Here is an 18,595-nt window from a genome sequence, read left to right on the forward strand (position 1 = left end):
GGAAGCATTTCAAGATAGACATGCAAAGAAAAAGGAAATCGAATTTGATATTTATTACAATTATTTATGCATTATTCAAACTTTTCAACGTTTTTATTTTAAATGAACGTTAACGAAAAGGTTTTGATATTATTTATTTTAACGAAAAATTATATTTTTATACTAAAAAATTAATTCTGGTACTATTTACTTTATCATTTAATTTGTTTTTATCGTTAAAATTAAAAGTTTCTAAACTTTTTGATTAGTTTTTCTTTGTTTTAAAAAGTGCTCTGCCACTTCCTACGCCAAGCTCTCCTCCCCATAATTAAGCTTAAGCAACTTCACACACAGAGAATCTACTATCTAGAGAGAGAGAAACTAGACAGAGAGAGAGAAAAGTGTCAGATGCGATGGCCAGAAGCCAAGCTCCAGGTGATCATAGTTCAGATGAAGACTACATAGACATGGAAGTGAGCTCTTCCTCCAGCTTCTTATGCTATTCCATCAGCTCTCCACCACAAACCAGAGAGTTTGAGTTCCAGATGTCCTCACTTTGTCAAGACAAAGAAACCACAAATTCCCCAGCAGATGACCTCTTCTACAAAGGTAAGCTCCTCCCGCTCCACCTCCCACCTCGCCTGCAAATGGTCCAAAAGATCCTCCAAACCTCCAACAACAAAACACAGGAAGCCATTGACGAAAGCTTCAGCAAAACGGAAAGCTCCAGTATCCCATTGGACCAGTCCTACAATATCGCCCCCTCAGAGTCCTGCAGGGTCAGCAGTGAACTCAACTCAGATGAGTACCTCTCCGAATGGACGGCTGACATGTGTGTGAATTTCATTGGTGGGCACAATGATCATCAAAAGAAATCTTGGTCTACAAAGCTGAAGCAGATCAAGCAGTCCTCATTGGGTCAAAAGCTCAAGGCTTCAAGGGCATATGTGAAGTCCCTGTTCAGAAAAACCACCTGTGCGGATGACTACAACTCATGTGCCGAAGCAGAAGCAGAAAGTGGCTCAAAAGTCAGAGACTTTTGCTCCAACAAGTACATGAAAGTGGCTGAGAAAACCCCATTTGGAAGAGTCGACGGTGGCAGATTCCAAATATCATCAGCCACTCTCATGAAAAGGATTGGGAAAGAAATGGCCGAGGAAAACTCAAACACCCACAGAAAATCCTTCTGTGGGGCAATTCAACATTCAACTGCCCTGCAATCTCTGTGTTCACCTACATCTTCCTCCGTTTCTTCGTCTTCCTCGTCTTCTTTCTCCTTCAGCTCAAGTGGGTTCTCAGATTTGCAGCTGCTGAAGCGAAGTACGAGTGCAAATTCAGAGCTTGAGAGCTCAATCGAGGGGGCAATTGCTCATTGCAAACAGTCCCAGCAGCTGTTGAGTTCAAGAATGCAGTTTGTGGGGGTCAAGAGATCTCACCAAGGTTCATCCAATAATCCTATGAGAGACGCACACATGAATAATTTGATTGCATTATATGATTGAGATTTTGAGAATTTGAGATGGGTTTTCTCTGTTAATCTCTCTTTTGAATTTTCGGGGTCCAATAAATATGCAGTATGCAGTGTGATTGATGTACAGGCATCTGCTTTTTGCACGTTTTTCAGCAGTGTTAGAGCGGAGACCTCGTTCTTGGGGTTTTCATTCACTTGCGGATTTAACCGTTCAAATCATAAAGTTTAAGCCAACTCTCTCTGGTTCCCCAACTTTTATGGTACTTGAGAAGTTTTGTAGTTGTGATTGATTTCCACAATCCTTTGTTTGATTCTCGTTGTTACTTTTTGGATGATACATTATTGTTTTATTGAGTGCAAGTGTCCAGTGAGTCTGAGAAATAAAGTTGCAAAAAGCACTTGACGCTGTTCTGGCTGGATACTAGTGCTTAGGCGTGAATTTTTTTTTGATTAGATTATATAATATAAAAATAAATATCTACTTACATATAAAATAAATAATTGTATTGTGATACATATATTGTAAAATATAATAACATATAAATTATAAAGTATTAGAACACATTGAAAACATAGGAAACAAGCATATAATGAGTGCTTATCCAAGTATTCAACAAGTTTCTTACAATATATTAAAAAACAAAATGCAAAATAAAAGTTATTTATTTTCTGTCTAAGTGAGATTCGTGACTTAGGCGGGCTACGCGGGCCCTTAGATAGGTCTAGATGTCATTTCTTAATTTTCAAACTTTTGGGGATTAATCGGGACGGTCGCCAGCTACCTAGCACCTAAGTGAGATCTAGGCAACGTTGGGCAGAGATTTTTAGAACTTTTATTTATTTTTTATTTTTAAACTACTCTAATTTATGACACAAGAATTCAAATTTTAATGTAGGATGACGTGACACAATATGTTGACTAATGGCCATAATTCACATTGTATTTTATTTTTTTTATTAAAATGCTTATATATCACTATTTAGATTTTTTTGGAAATTCTCTAAGTAGAACGTCTAATCTTTTGCTCAATGACAAATTTTGTGCCAATAATGTAATAACACATTAAAAGGTTTTACAATTGAAATGTTATGCACCAATGTTATCGACCCTTGTCAACATGTGCCACCTACCTGACACGGATTTACCATCATTGTAGCATTTTGTGTAAATAATAGGACATGTGAAAAACTTACACGTGTACTATTGATTCAGAATGTCAACAACCTGTTCTTTAACAAAAACAAAAAAAAAAAAAAAACATTATATTCAAAGAAGACAATTGAAAACATTTGGAAGCATCTCCAAGAGATGCTGTAAAACAAACCCAAACTTTATTTTAAAGAGCCAAACTCAAAAAATTCATCTCCAAGAGATGGTGTAAAAGAGTTTCTATTATAGCAAAATGAACAGTCACTCTTTAAATTTAAAGTACAACTATTTACTCACTAAATATAAAAAAAAAATAAAACTCAATAGTGGACCCTCGAGCAAGGTGAAAAGAAAGAGAAAAAGTAATTTAAAAAATGAGTGAGTTGAGTTTGAATTGTTAATATTAAAATATCTTAAAGTTTGTTAAAAAAGTACGTTGATAGAGATGAAAAGTTAAACTGAGTAACTAAAATAGTTTTTTAATTATTCACTTGCTAGTTTAACAAAAATTTAAAGGAAATTTTAACGAAAAGCTTCGGTATTGTTCATTTTAACGAAAAATCACATTTTGACACTAAAAAATCAATTATGATACTATTCACTTTACTCTTTATTTTGTCATTATGGTTAAAACTCAAAGTTTTCAATTATTTTTCATTAGTTTTCAAAATTTTAAAACTTCTCTTTAAGCACAATTAGTTAAAAAATAAAAAGGGTAAATTACACAAAACTACCTCAACTATTGGGTCATTAAAAGTTTCATACCTCATCTTTAAAAAGTTTCAATGTCATACCATATCTTCGAATTTGTTGCAATGTCAAACCTTTTGTCAGTTGTCTGTCAATTCCTTCATTAAATGCTGAAGTGGCTTGTGACGTGACACACTTTCTATTAAAAAATTAATAAAATATTATTAAAAACTAAAAAAAAATCTTTAAATATTTTGTAATTATTAAAATAATAATTAATTAAAGAAAAGTTATTAAAAAAAAAAAAAAACCCACCATATGTTCGTCTTCCTCCCCCCCCCCCCCCACCCCCAACCCCTTTCTTCCCCCACCCCCTGCAACCTAGAAAGAAAGAAGAAGAAGAAGAAAAAAAAAAAAAAAACCCACCCCATGTTCGTCTTCCCCCGGCGCCCCCTGCAACCCAGAAAGAAAGAAGAAGAAGAAGAAGAAAAAAAAAGAAAACCCATCTTCATCTTCCCCGACCCCCCCCCTTCCCTGCAACCCACCCATTTCTTCCTCCTCCCGTCTTCCCCTTCCCTCCTCCTCCGCACCCACCCTCACACCCAGTACCTACAACCCATAAATAAAAAAAAAAACCATCTTCATCTTCCCCAATCCCCTTTTCCCTGCAACCCAGATCCCATCTTCTGCTGATTCCGCGGGTGGAGAAATTGGGCATGGAGAAAATTGGGGGGGGGGGGGGAGGGGGGAGAATGGGTGTGGATTTGAGGAGTGGGGTGTGTAGAGGAGGGAAGAGGGTGGGTGCCGGGAGGTGGGAAGGGGAAGATGGGAGGGGGAAGAAAGGGGTGGGTTGCAGGGAAGGGGGTCGGGGAAGATGAAGATGGGTTTCTTCTTCTTCTTCTTCTTCTTCTTTCTTTCTAGGGGGTGGGGGGACAAGGGGTGGAGGGGGGAAGACGAACATGAGTGGGTTTTTTTCTTTTTTTTTTTAATATTTAAAAAATATTAAATGATTTTTTTTTTTTAGTTTTTAATAATATTTTTTTAGTTTTTTTAATAGAAAGTGTGTTACGTCACAAGCCACATCAGCATTTAACAGAGGAATTAAGAAACAACTGACGAAATGTATGAAATTGTAATAAATTCGTAGATGAGGTATGACATTGAAACTTTTTAAATACGAGGTATGAAACTGTTCATGACTAATAGTTGAGGTAGTTATGTGTAATTTACCCTAAACAAAAAAAAACAAAGAAAGGAAACCAAATTATCATTGAAACCTTTTCTTTGTGAAAGTGACTCAAACTTCTCTAGTGGTTTAGGGCACGGGAAAGCTAGCCTAGCGACTTTGTGGAGACTAGTAGCTACCTAGCTTTTGTAATAAGCTGCCTTTCCCATGAACCAGATTCTCAATAACTGTTTGAGCCTTACTTTCACCCAAAAGCACTGTGGGCGACATTTGTCTGCACTGTGCGGTGCATTAAAGTTAGTAGCACGTCATCCTTTTATCTTTCCTCTGTCAATTGTTGTTATTAAGGAGAATTTCCCAAACAATAGATGGTCTCATTCTCTAGGGTTAAGGATTTTCTGGGGACTTGGTTTTTGTTGGAAGGTTTTGCATGACGGTTGCTAAATTGCCAAAACTAGGAGAAAGATTAGCATGAAACGAGAATGACAAAATGATAAGTGTTTCAAACTAATTATACATGACATAAGAGAGTTAAAAAAACATGACGATGAGTGACAGGTTTGTGTCTGACACCACTACTTTGGTGTCCCTATTTTATACAAGTCTTTCTAAAAAACCAAGGTGCCTCAGGTCGAGTTTTTCTACTATGCATTAATGTATACGTAGTACATAAAAATATTTTAGATGAAATCATCATAGCTGACGGCCTAAATAATCCTACAATGCATATTGCATGTTGACAAATGAGTCTTCATAGTTTATTAAGGAGCAAATAATAAAATAATCATAGTATGGGTTAGGGTTTAAAATTGTCAACAAAAAATTGAGTTCCAAAAAAAACCACTCTATTTAATTGATTACCTTCATGTTAACATCAATATTAAATTTAGCAACAAAGATGTTCCCAGTTTTCCTCTGCAGAGCATCCACAGAGGCATGCTACATGTATCAGAAATGTTTAATAGATTTAACCAAAAAAAATTTAAAGAATGCAACAGCAATGTCACACCAAAATTATTTTTAAGTCCAAAGAACTAAAAAAAGAATTGAATATGGCATTTTCTGGCTTAAAACATTTTAGTACAGTGGTGCTATCTACATATTCATTTTTTACCTTTCACACACAAATCTCAATTTTCAACTATCGAATCAAATGAATTGAAAAAGATTAATGAACAAAAATTAACAAAAATGTGTAAAAAAAAAAAAAAAAAAATTTGTGAATAGCACTGCTCTTTTAGCAATCCCATTTCTCTTTCTGTTGGTTTTGACTAAACATCCATTTGAGAAACTGTCTGCTAGATTTTTCACATGACTGGGAAATACATACATTCATACAATCCAAGCACATATAACAAGAAACTCAGTTCCCCACGATTACATTGACATGTTTGTCCTTGAAAAAAAAAATGAGATTTAGCTATCGCGTTGACTAGATCTCGTAACGAGAGAGATATACACAAGAAAATACAATCAATTTTTAAAATTCTTTCCAATACATGATTCAAAGGAAAATACAATCGATTTTCAAAATTCTTTCTAATACATGATTAGAAGAATAGGTCATAAGTTCTTTATACATATACTAGTTTATTAACATACCTTCTCTTTCTGTATGCATATATTACAAATTACCAACAATATGCAGAGCTCTTAATTAGTAACTAAATAGAAAGTATGACCCGTGTGTTGCTGTGGAAATGTGATCTGCATATTGTTGCGGAATTGAAAATTTTATGACATATTCTGGTTAAAACATATAAAAGATCATGTATGCAATGATTGTGGACCTAATAATCATGAACTCAACACCGAACAACCTAAATGTCATCAAACCAAAGTAAAATTTCATTTAACTAAGTTCTGAGCACTTTAGTTAAATATGAAGTTAAAAAAAGTAGTTCAATTTGACTAAAATTACACAGAGGAAGGGAGATAGAAAGAAGAAACAGTTGCAGAAAGGTGTACAGTGACAGTGATCCTGCAAGTCAAATATGAAAAATGTTCAAAAGAATGTAAAAGCTCAAATTATCCCTAGACTCAACAGATTAACAATGAAGAAACAAAATTCATATGTTTATATTGCTTGTCGTTTCACAATTCAGCGTGGGAAAAAATGCAAGAAAAAAATATTGTTAAATATCTGGTGAATAACAGTGAATATGCATACTATGGAGAAAAAAAACTGCACAAACCCAAATCAACTAAGTTACAAAACAACTACATGTGCAAACAATGCAAACGACTAATTAGACGTAAGCCAACTAACTTCGAACTTAACCAAATCATAAAAGCAATCACAATCAAACTAACCTCTTCTTCCCATATGAAGTAGAAGATGTCTCTTGTTTTGCCTCTGTAAACAGCACGCTTTTCACCCTCTACGCACAAAAAGAACACACTGATAATGCTTAACAACATTACAAAAACTATACATACAGGATTATATATGTATTTGAACATAAAGTATAAAGATTTACTAATAGATTCAAGCTTAAATTTAACAAAATAAGTAAATTATGAATTGAAATCAAACTATATCATAGTTGTTAAAAAAGCTTTTGACTAAATTTTACAAATAGAATGAAAACCTTGCTCTCTATCAACTAATCAATAGTTTGAACTGTGAAAAAAAAATTGATTTGAAAGCCTTCTTTACCAACTTAATGACGCATAAAATCATTAATTCCAAAATAAGCCAACTTTCAAAAACCCTAACACGATATCACATCGCCAATAACCTTAAACCCTTTACTGCAACAAACCTCAAAATGCCCAATAACAGTTCCAGATGGCACACACCAATTTTTATCATGAGAAAAAAGCAACCCCAAACCCAAATTAAGCATTTCATAAATCCTATTTACCAAAGTGATTTTTATTTTTTGAAAGGGAAGCTCACCAGTGCTATCATAGGCCTGAGCAGAGAGCGGTTCCAAAATTGCAAACAAAAGCCCCCAAAAGCACAAAAAAAAAAAACAAAAGTCTCCTGCAACTAAAAACAAAACAAAATTAAACACCTGCATACACAATCGGAGGCTACAAATCCAACCCCCAAAATCACATACAGAAAATTTGAATAGAAAAACCATTTGTAAATCCAAAACCACAAAAAAGAAATTCAAACAAAAGAAAACTGCCAGATAATATCGATACTGTTGTAATAACATCAGAAAATACTAACAAAGATATTAATATTTTAATTTCATACCACTTGATACCATGACTCACCTTTCTTTTTGTATTTTAACAACAACCCTCTGCAGCTCATGTACACTGGTTTAGTGAGAATGTGCGGTGCAAAATATGCTCTCATCTATTTCAAGAAATCACAAAGTTTAAGCTTTACATTTAATATGAAAAACTTCAAATTAACCAAAGAAACCCTAACATGGCTATACATGAAGCATATATAAACCAAGGCTATGTCATTTTTCACTGAACAAAAAAGAAAGAAAAATATACGGCAGAGACAAATATTATAAATCACATACAGTAATAACAAACATTTCGACTTTTTTTTTTTTTAGTTTGAAACACACTATTTATAAAGATTGATAACACCCTATGAATAATAAAGATTGACATTTTTTTCGAAACCACGGTTGGTTTGAAACCCCACATCTAAACAGATTGTGAGTTTTTGTTAACGGAGGCAGTAGATCCAATGGAGGCAAACCTCTTGCTTTCACTGCAGCTGCCAAAGCTAGGTTATCTTCAACCCTCAGATCTCCCCTGAACTAAACCACACTGCAAGCACCTGCTGACATCTCCAAAATTATATTTTTTCACCAACCAGCAAAGCCCGGCACCAATTTTTTCCTATCTTAAACATATGTTATACCATATGGAGATATATTATCCTTCTCTTCTCTCTCTCTCTCTCTCTCTCTCTCTCTCTCTTTAGGAGCACATCACCACGTATAACCTAAACTAACTCCATGCCTGCTTTGAGTAAATCCAAAATCTCACTTGCATACAAAGTACAAAAATCCAACAAAGAAAAATGTAAGAAAATCGTAAAACTCACCTAACTCAATACTCGGTTTGAGTGAATCCAAAATCTCACTTGCATACAAAGTACAACCATCCAAAAACAGAAAAGCTTCTTCTGACCATACACACACACACACACACACACACAAAATAAGGACACGAATGTCAGCACGGCGATTAAAGTAAGTTCTCTTACCAAATAACTGAAGCCAAATTGACACAGAAGCGTATCAATGTTGCATCGTCACAGGTACACAGTCAGCAACGTTTCTTTCCTGATCCAAACATAAACATGAATCAATTAAAAGCGTTAAAAATGAAATAACACTTCAATCTTAAAACTAAAAACCAAATGGTTATCAAACGGCCTCTAAAGAAATACACATTTTGGATTTATTAAATGAAGTTTTTCAAAACCTTCAATTAAGTGAAACTAATATACAAATAAAGTGCATATATAGGGACCAGAGATCACTGAAAGCTATATGCTTAACAATCTTTTAAGCACTACAGTAAGTTAACAGTGTTAGAAGAAAAATATTATTGGAATTATTGAATGAACACATAACCGAACCCATTTTAGTCTTACATCGCCATCGTTTGCCCAAATGATTACCAGATTTCCAATTTCACGTCCCGATCCTCTAAGACGACACGTGACGTCACCAAGTATCCGTATATCTAACATACCCCACCTCCGGGATACGTACAAGCATAGCTCAAAACTCGGATTTCATAGTAATTTTTGTATGCTTTATGGCTGCATCTAACCTCCTCGTTAGATTGTCTACGTACTCTAAATAGGGATCAAGCCATTTGTAGTTCACCATTTACTACACTCCGACGTTTATCGTAGTATGTTCAAATCGAAAAGTATAGCATTCCTTAATAAATCATTAGAACTTAACAAGCATGAAATTACTAGGTTTAGGGTTACCCAACAAACCCACTTGACATTCAACGTTTCCATTCCATCCATCATATAAATCACTAAGTTTTCAACATGATACTTCCATCCACAACATGTAACATATCAAGCCAAATTGATAAACGAAAATAATCACAATAATAATCATATCCAACGTCATTCCACAATCCTGTCAATTAATCAATTCATCAATCAAAGATGCATGATTTTAACATTTAACTACATTAATCAATTAATGAGATAACATATTATTCCACGAATTTAATTAAGGAACTCTATATAATTCCTTACTTGGATTATGAGTAATAACATGGTAAATCTAATTTATATTCACAAGGTCTATTGTGGGTAATTCCCATTCACTCGAATCTAGGGTTCTAGACTAACCTTATGGAAATAAGCAAGAGCAAGGATTCCTGACCACTCAATGGAACCAAAATATCAAGCGGTTTCTCGTAATCTACCATGACCTATCACATGTATAATCAGTGCCTAAATCATAGGAATGGTGCACTGGGTAAATCAGAACTCGGATAAGCTGCGAAGCTTGGGTGAGTGATAATAATACAAGTATGTGATATTCAATAAAAAGAAAGGCCATCGATCATAGTTTATAAATCAAAAATATAAGTTTATATTTATGAAATCATAGTCAAGTCACTAAAAACTTTGAAGGAGTCACCTAGACATCCAATGGCTTTTCTAATTAAAACAACAAAGATTCTCAAAAACTGTTGTTCATAAATACGTTAAAAACTAGGCTAGAGGGACGCAGTCTGGCCGAAGCCTACATAAGTAACCAAACAAGAAGTGGCCCCACATAGCGGATTAACTAAGCAGAGCCACCCCTGAGAAACCATGTAGGTAGTGACCCCCAATCATGGATTAACCAAGTAGAGTCGCTCTTACGAATCTGTTAGGCAATGATCGCCCATCGCAGATTAACCAAGCATGATCACCCCTAAGTATGTATGGCTATAAGGATCGCCCATCGTGGATTAACCAAGCACGATCCATAATATAATATGGTCTCCTATTACGGATTAACCAAGTAGGACCACTAGTGACCCCCTGTCGTGGATGAACCAAGCAGGGTCATAAGCAGTGATCACTCATCGTGGATTAACCAAGCATGATCACTCCTAAGTATATATGGCCATAAGGATTGCCCATTGCGGATTAACCAAGCGCGATCTATAAATAGTATGGTCTCCTATCGCGGATTAACCAAGCAGGACCATCCATGTACCACTACTACATGGTGTAGACTCGGTGTCACCTAACCCCGTGACACTAGGGTAACGACCCCTTACTAGCCCTCAAGTTTAACAAACTTTTCATTATGCACTTCAAATCACTTTTTCACAAATATTTCCAATCCATGAATCAAATTACATTTAATAAAAATAGATCGATGGCCAATTATAAAATTACATTTTAATAGAAAACACATTTATAAACCAAGTCATATCCACAAAGGATACTAATATAAGAAAACAGGGTAATAACCATATCACATGTATTAAAGTCACTTACCGAGACAAGTCCGTAAAGCCTCACTAAGTCTTTAATAATAATAATTTTAGTAATTCAAATGGTTCAGGACATGTTGACCAAAAGTCAACTCTCAGTCAATGATGGGGTCCACACCCTAGCAATTTAATTTGAAGATCCACACATCGTATTTCGGACCTGTACCTTCCTAAGGTCCACATTATGCTCATAGAACAACATACTAAAATCTCATCACAATCCGACGGTCGGATCTCCGCCAATCTTAAATTCAAGTAGGCCAAGTGGCGGTCAACAATTGGTTTTACAAACTTAAAAATCCAATTTGGGAAGATCCCTATGTCGGATTCCCAATCCATCAGTTCCTACTATCCTCAAATATTATATACTATTACATATTTAAGTTTGGTGCTAATCCAACGGTCAGATTGTCAATTCATATAATGACCTCGTGAGGGCCAACTAGGTGGTCAATTAAAAAACTATACTAAAACAATAGAATTTCACTAAATGGATGTCAAATATGGAATCGGGGCATCAAAATTAGCCTAGGATGGTCAGGTGGAGTCTCGGCTCATGCATTGCCGCACGCGGCGAACGATCGCCCTGACCCATCGGAAAATTCAACTATTTCTAAAAATTACCAAATTTCACAGAAATGTAGATCTCGATGAGTGGAACAAGTTTCATACTTGTGACTAAGCCCAATTTGGTCGGGAAAAGCTTCAATTTCCCTCGAACCTGCCGAAAACCCTAAAAAGGGTGTGCTTAAATCCGTCACTTCCGGTGCTCCACCGCCCTCAAACCTGCTTGAGCTTTGTTCCTGAGTTTGAGGGAAGCCTTTTGGTGGTGGTTGTTGATGGAGTTACCTTTGGATTTGATGGATCACCGCCCCGAAGCCTATCACACCAACCAGTACATTTCTCCACAATCTCGAACCCAATCTTCATGAATTTGATGTGGAAATGGTAGAGAAAGGGTTGAGATGATGATTGGGAATGGTAGATCGGCCCAATTCGTCGAAAAAAATGATGAATTTCATCAGAGAAACACATGGGTCACGACTGGGTTGTGGGTCAAGGGGGAATCGGTTTGGTTCCCCTCATTCTCCTCCTTTCTTCTTTCCCCTTCTTTCCCTCTTTCTCATTGGCCGCTCCTTCCCCTCCCCTCTCCTAATTGGCCCTTCCGTTTCCCCTTATCTCTCATTTTCTCTTCTCTCCTTTTCATCTCAGCCGTCCCTTTCTCTCCTTTCTCTTCTTTTCCTTTCATCCCAATGACACACGTGGCACATCTCATGGCTCCAGAAAATCTGGAGAATTCTAAATGAGGGTCAAAATTACAAAAATGTCCCTAAATTTAAACGTTAATAACTCTTTCGTTATAGATCCGTTTCACGAATAGTTTGCGCCTACGCGTTCATGTGATCGAGCTCTATTCGAAAATATAAATTGTGACCTCGAAAGGTGTACGGATTTTAGATAATTAATTTCCAAACTTTAAACTTCGTAACTAGTTTAATTAAAATCTAAATTCAAATAAATTAATATAAATTCTCAAAAAATAATATAAAATCTCAATAATGCAAATACGTAGATTATAACAGTGAAAACTATGAACGGGATTTCACATCCAAGTGATAGATCAAATATATAACTATTACTATAATGCACTACCATTTCAAATTATCATGCCAAGAGAAGGAAAAGGAACATTGTGAGGTGAAAAATATAAATGAGAGCATAGTAGAATTAACCATTTTGATGTTCCTGTTAATTATGTCTAAAAGAATGTCAATGTCCAGTGCATTCTTTCTAATAATTGACACAAAAGAAATAAATATACAGCCATGTTCACGTAATTCGAAGAGGAACAACCATATACCTGAGTTTTTTCAAATGATTGGTCACCCTTTCCCCAAATCCCCTGAACATAAAATTCTCATGCACTCGTTTGTTCCATGTTCTGCCTTGCTCCCATTCAGATCTTTCTCTTTCTTCTAGTTGGAGACTCGAATTCAAGTAAAATAAAACATTCAAACAACTCAAATCAAACATTTAAACAACTCATCTCTCACTTGATTGATTGGTACCAAATGAAGGCCATTAATACTTATTTGTAATTTAATTAACAAAAAAAATTAAAAACGCTCGAGAGAGAGAGAGAGAGAGGCGAAAGGAAAAGAAAAAACAGAAAATAAGTGGAAGCGGGAGCTCCAACGATGATCAAAATTTGGTCTCGAATTGAAAAAAAAATATGTGAGAGAGAGAGAGAGAGCGAGAGACGAACCTGATTCGCTTGCGGAGGCTAGGGTTCCGGGCTTGAGAGAGAGCTCGAGAAATCTATGGAAACAAATGGAAGAGCTTTACTTTTCCACCTTACTTCCTTTCCCAGATGACTAACATGCGTAAATTAAGCTTCATTCCCTTACCACCACGCGTCTAGCATGGGCAAAATTGGCAATTTATTGCACTATCTAAAAGAATGCTAAAAATTGTGAAGAAAATAAAGGGAAAATTTGTTCGGATGGATATCCCTTTCCTTTTCTGATCATCTAACTTTCACTTTCAAGTCTATTGGGAACATGTTTCGCCTTTCTCATCGGGCCTTGACTTTAGGAGGTTTTTTGGAATGTTCTTCGTGGGACACCTTTCAATTACCAGCATTAAGAGATTTAGGGGATCCCATTAAACCTGTGAAACATTCTATGTTCTCACTTAAGTTGGCAAGCGCAAGCCTAAACAAAGCAAACCTCCTTTTTCATTTTGGCTGATTCAACCGAGATTGAGTTACCTTTCCTTTGCTACACTATTGATCGTAACCAAAAACTGGATTTTGGTATATATAATTTCTTGCAGGAAACTCATTCTTGGTGTGTTTGAGAAAACTACGTAACGCAAACTTGGAATTTGGAGAGGTCAGAGCTCTAAGAATCGCACAAGGGATTTTAGCAAGTACTAATTTATTTTCTTTTTGGTAAATTTAGTAAGTACTAATTGTTCTTTCAGTCATTCTCCTCATAAATAATCGGATAGTACTTTGGTCAATTTGCTCACCATCCTACGTGACCCGTTAAATTTTGACAGCTGTCAAATAAAATTCTCTCTCAAAGTCCTACTATCTTCATAATCAAACACTATCCATCTGCTATCTTCGTAACCAAACACTATCGTCTTCTTTCTCCCTTCCTGTCTACGTGCAGAAAACCCTCATCCCCCTCCATTCTCCACCTTGTCTTCTCCTGTGAGACCAACCCAATCCCTCACCTTGTCTTCTATCTTGTTTACCTCTTTTTAAGAGAAAATAAGGGGAAATGGTTGGTACCTATTGTGTTTTCACAAAGGGGTTTTATTTATTTATTTATTTTTACTATAGTGATTTCTGCAATCCTATTTTTTTCCTAAGAACTCCATTATTCTGTTGGGAATTTTCTTGGATACTTTGGGTACTTTAGATCTTGTTATAATATTTTTATTGAATATTAATAGATAGAGACATTGAGGCGAGGAGGCAGAAGGGAAGGATGGTAAATTTCATTAAAAGGCAACGAAAGCCATACGTTGCAAAATTAAACAAAAAAAAATCTCTCTCTCAGCATCCTTGCTTCACTCTTTTGTAACCCTTCATTTCTCCGATGTACACCTCAATTATCTCCAACACAAATGAATATTAATAGATAGAGACATTGAGGGGGAATCGTGTGTTTTTTCAAAACTAGATCCATCCTGAGGTTTCCTTTCTTTCACCCTATTGAGATGTTGGAGTAATATTGTATGTGGACTAAATACCCAACTTTGCCTAAAGCTTAGTTGAAGGGATAATGATATTCATACATTTATTTTTACCTCCACATACTTTTGTGAATTTTTTGCCATTAGTATTCTTCAATTCATTCGATTGACAGCCGAAACTGAGAGAGGTGTGTTATAAGTAAAAATGGACATGTGAATATCACTACTTAGTTGAAAAAGGTTAGAATGAACAAAACTTTCTTACAAGGATGGTGGAGGGGAAATAGTGAGTGCGTGTTCTGTAACTGAAAACATTACATATTGTGATGTTTTCTTTTCTAGTAAAGGGAGACTCGGCACAAAGTTGTCACAACTGCAGTTATACACCATTGTACATCGGCCCATGTACCACTGGCAGAGAAGTTATATGCATGGTTGACATGGTGTGAGAGAGGCTATTCACTCCACATCCCAGTCATTTCAACACCAAGTTGTGCTCTAATTAAAACCTTAGTTAGATTGGAGCTTCCCTAGCCATGATAATAATCTTTATCCCATTCAATTCATGCGTCAATCTTGGCAATGAAACCTAGCAAGTGAATGAGACACCACGTTACATGTTCTTGGTACATCCAATTCAAAAACTACATGACAGAACTCAAAAAAGTTATCACCCCATCTCATTTGGAAAACGACTCTAATGAATTCTGCCATTGTATGTTTGAAAATACTTTAGATTATGTTACATCGATATATATATAAGGCCCCAAAAATCATGTTAGGAGCCAGGCAGTTTATATGTAAGATATCTTCATCTCAAATTGCATAAACTTTCTTACTCTTAAACTCGGTGTTCAGAAGCTCCGAATCCGATATCACTGAGAAAGAGCAAGAGTGTGAGTTTGAGTTTGAGTGTGAGTGTGAGCGGATGCTCAGCGATGATCTCCGAATGTGACAACGATATTTAGATGCTTCAACGCGCTGCACAACCATCCAATAACACATTGTTCCTAGTGTCATTCCCATGATCACTGTCCCTATAGCTGTCACTCCAACAGCCAGCCATTTTTCTTCTTTTCCAACAATTACATATGATAGTGCAAGAAATGCAACTGAAACCATCACACAAGCCATCCACATTAGCTTGTTTATGACTGCCATTAGCCTCTCTTTTGCCTCCCTCTCTACGACAACAATAGAAGTTTGAACCACCACAACACCCAATGATATGAAGAGAGCAAATGAGTCAAAGATGAAGAAGACTATGAACTCAGTTTTGGGGGCAATGTTTGCTTCTCCGGGAGAGAATCCATCAGGAAGAGGTTTTTTAGGGTCAGGGTATTGGCCCGGGACACTGAAGATTGCAGCAAAGGCAACAGTGGCAGTGAGTACAGCCACAACTGTGGTGGAGTTTATTGCGTTGTTAAGCCCTTCCGAATGCATTTTGCCGAGCCGCTTTACCATTTCATGCACTTTCTTTCTTGTTTGTCTCGTTTGCTTAAGCTGATCATGCACCTCATGTTTTATTTCACTTACAGTTTGTTTGAGTTCTCGATTTGGGTTCAAAGTCGGCAGCTTCATGGATTTGGCACTTTGAATCCCATGCTCTGCTAGAATGGTGGCAATCTTTGAGTGCCCAGATTTCTCAGCAGTGTCAAAAACAGATTCTCCAGATCTGTTAATGATGGTTTTTGCCACTCCCTTATAACTTAACAGCGTTCGAACAATCTGTAAAAGTCCAATCTCAGGGGCTTAAATATATGATTGATTCAAATAACTATTTTAATACCACGTTCCAAAGCCTAATTGAATAACATATTCATGATAATTCAACTTTAAGTGATGATCGAAAACTCAGTAACACGCATTGATTCATTTGGTCTCTTAAAGAAGTTCGATTTTCATTTGCATATTATAAATCAAATTAACAACTTTCATTACCTGAGCTCGACCCTTCCCAGTTGCCACGTGCAAGGCAGTGTTTCCCTTGTTATCTACCTCGTTTATCGACGAAGGATTTGCCTTCGCTAGCTCATCCACCAATTCGACATTCTGTCCCTTGACTGCCATATGGAGAGCTGTCTGGCCCTTACTATCTTTTCTTATTGCAGTTCCGGTATCTTTGCTCAAGAGGGCCTGGACCACCTCCAAATGCCCCTTCCTTGCTGCAGAATGCAAGGCAGTTTTCCCATTGCTTCTTGCTATGGACATCAAGCTGCAACCAGTCTCCAAAAGAAAACTTACTACTTCAGTGTGTCCCTGTGCTGCAGCGATGTGCAATGCCGTGGTGTTTGCACGATCAACGGTCATTGAAAGTTCTGGAATCGCCTCCATGAGGATCTTCAGTACCTCTGAAACATTAAAAGAACAATTTAAGATGATCCGCTCGATAAGTTATATGTTATCGATTTCAATCATGGTTTACAAAACCTTCCTAGTCTCCTACAAAATTCACAAATCAAATGAGGTACGAACTGTATACGCAAGAAGCCAGATTTTCTTTTGTGATTACAGCATGCAGTCTAAGCTTATGCATAGCAATTCACAAGGAACAATTACAGATTAGGGTTAACAAAAATTCGAAACATCGATAGAGACTAACCTAAGTGCCCTTGCTTGGAAGCAACGTGAAATGCATCACAGCCGTTCCCAGCTTTGATACTAGCTGCACCAACATCATAGTACTTCATCATTTCCTTAACCAAACCAACATATCCACAACCAGCAGCCAGATACAAGGCGGTTTCACCCGCATAATTCTGTTTCGACAACAGTTCATTCAACTCCTCCTCCCCACAATTAGACATGATTTCTACAACCAGTCCTAAATCTCCTGCTCTAGCTGCCAAATGCAAGGGACCATTGTCGCGCTTTCCTGTCAACAGCTTAGTCATCTTCTTCCCAGCAAAGCTTTGCTGCCTCACTGGAGCTTCCGTTGTATTCAATTCCATTTCTGTATGTCTAACATTTGAAGCTTTTTTTCTCTTTTCACCATGGAAGACAAGGCAACCTAGAAGATTAAATCTCCATGAGTTTGCACGTGGGAAATCTGTAAATTTGGTTCCTTGATAACCACAACACACACCCAGACATCTTCCTCCTGCACCCAGAATAATTCAAATAAATTAAACCCCAATTCTCAAACACTCTCTCTCTCTCTCTCTCTCTCTCTCTCTCTCTCTCTAACTTTCTATGCACATTTCTTTGCATGATCCAAAGGTCATTACAAGAGGGCAAAAAACGAGAACGAAAGTTAAAATGAAGCAAAGTTGAAACTGTATCTGCAGTGGGAAATCAAATATATATACTGCCTAATTACATATCTATCTAGCCATCCAATAAAAGATAAAAACTACAGTTAGGCACTAAGTATATACCAAAAAGCTCACTCATTTAATAATAAATTAATTTTAACAAATTGAACTTTATGAAACAAAAGCATGGACTTACTAGTTTTGTGCAGTTGGGGGGTTGTTAGAACTCAGAGCAGAACTTCTTACTACTTTGAAGGACCCAGAAAGTATGAAAGTTTCAAGTGCGAATAGTGAGAGCCCAACAATTGGAGGGTTGAGCGAGTGGAGCTCCAGTTAAATCCAACTCTTTATAAAAAGGTGACGTTGACAGATTCACTAGAGGAAGAAATTCTTTTTGTGATCGGAATACGGGGGTGCGGTACATTAAATATTATAATACAAGTGATTGAAATTTTTTTTTTCAAGTATTCAACTACTTGTATTATAATACTTTATGTATCGGACTGTATTCTCAACATACTGAAAATCTCTTTGCCAAGGGATGGAAGAAGAAGAAGAAGAAGAAGAAGAAGGAAGAGAGGGGGTTTTGTGTGCAGCCAAAGGAGAAGCCGGCTTCATTGCAAAGCAGGTGGCCTTCATTTTTACCCTCCCATTTCCACTTAGAATTTTACTGGTTTTGGAAAGTGAGCAATCGTGTTTTT

The 18,595-nt window shown here is 36.5% G+C and overlaps 2 protein-coding genes and 2 long non-coding RNA genes across 6 annotated transcripts; 1 reads left to right on the top strand and 3 right to left on the bottom strand.

Annotated features, from left to right (window-relative positions):
• The first annotated feature begins 242 nt into the window (after nucleotides 1-242).
• On the top strand, nucleotides 243-1,869 carry LOC103932974 (probable membrane-associated kinase regulator 4). The gene has a single exon (XM_009342627.3). The coding sequence runs from the start codon at nucleotides 393-395 to the stop codon at nucleotides 1,479-1,481; it is 1,089 nt and encodes a 362-aa protein (XP_009340902.2). The 5' UTR covers nucleotides 243-392; the 3' UTR covers nucleotides 1,482-1,869.
• Nucleotides 1,870-6,531: 4,662 nt separating this feature from the next.
• Nucleotides 6,532-13,088, bottom strand: LOC103965774. Of its 3 annotated transcripts, none has more exons than XR_007254117.1 (5): nucleotides 12,794-13,088; nucleotides 8,669-8,747; nucleotides 7,708-7,792; nucleotides 7,379-7,465; nucleotides 6,532-6,857 (listed from the first exon to the last, which is right to left on the bottom strand). It is a non-coding gene; the product is annotated as an uncharacterized LOC103965774 (long non-coding RNA). The 3 variants fall into 3 exon arrangements; XR_007254114.1 differs by having other exon boundaries at nucleotides 7,379-7,471; XR_007254113.1 differs by lacking the exon at nucleotides 7,379-7,465 and having other exon boundaries at nucleotides 12,794-13,086.
• On the bottom strand, nucleotides 9,787-12,179 carry LOC125472196. Its single transcript, XR_007254122.1, has 2 exons — nucleotides 11,605-12,179; nucleotides 9,787-9,870 (listed from the first exon to the last, which is right to left on the bottom strand). It is a non-coding gene; the product is annotated as an uncharacterized LOC125472196 (long non-coding RNA).
• A 2,089-nt stretch (nucleotides 13,089-15,177) lies between the features above and the next one.
• Nucleotides 15,178-18,205, bottom strand: LOC103965773 (ankyrin repeat-containing protein At5g02620-like). Its single transcript, XM_009378849.3, has 4 exons — nucleotides 18,091-18,205; nucleotides 17,243-17,740; nucleotides 16,582-16,991; nucleotides 15,178-16,368 (listed from the first exon to the last, which is right to left on the bottom strand). Exons 2-4 carry the CDS (start codon nucleotides 17,589-17,591, stop codon nucleotides 15,457-15,459), a joined length of 1,671 nt encoding a protein of 556 aa, XP_009377124.2. The 5' UTR covers nucleotides 17,592-17,740; nucleotides 18,091-18,205; the 3' UTR covers nucleotides 15,178-15,456.
• Between the last annotated feature and the right edge of the window lie 390 nt (nucleotides 18,206-18,595).

Source organism: the organism of the source record quoted next, unplaced genomic scaffold, assembly GCF_019419815.1.
Source record: "Pyrus x bretschneideri cultivar Hongxiangsu unplaced genomic scaffold, Pyrus_bretschneideri_v1 Contig11, whole genome shotgun sequence".
In the NCBI taxonomy this organism is placed as follows: Eukaryota; Viridiplantae; Streptophyta; class Magnoliopsida; order Rosales; family Rosaceae; genus Pyrus; species Pyrus x bretschneideri.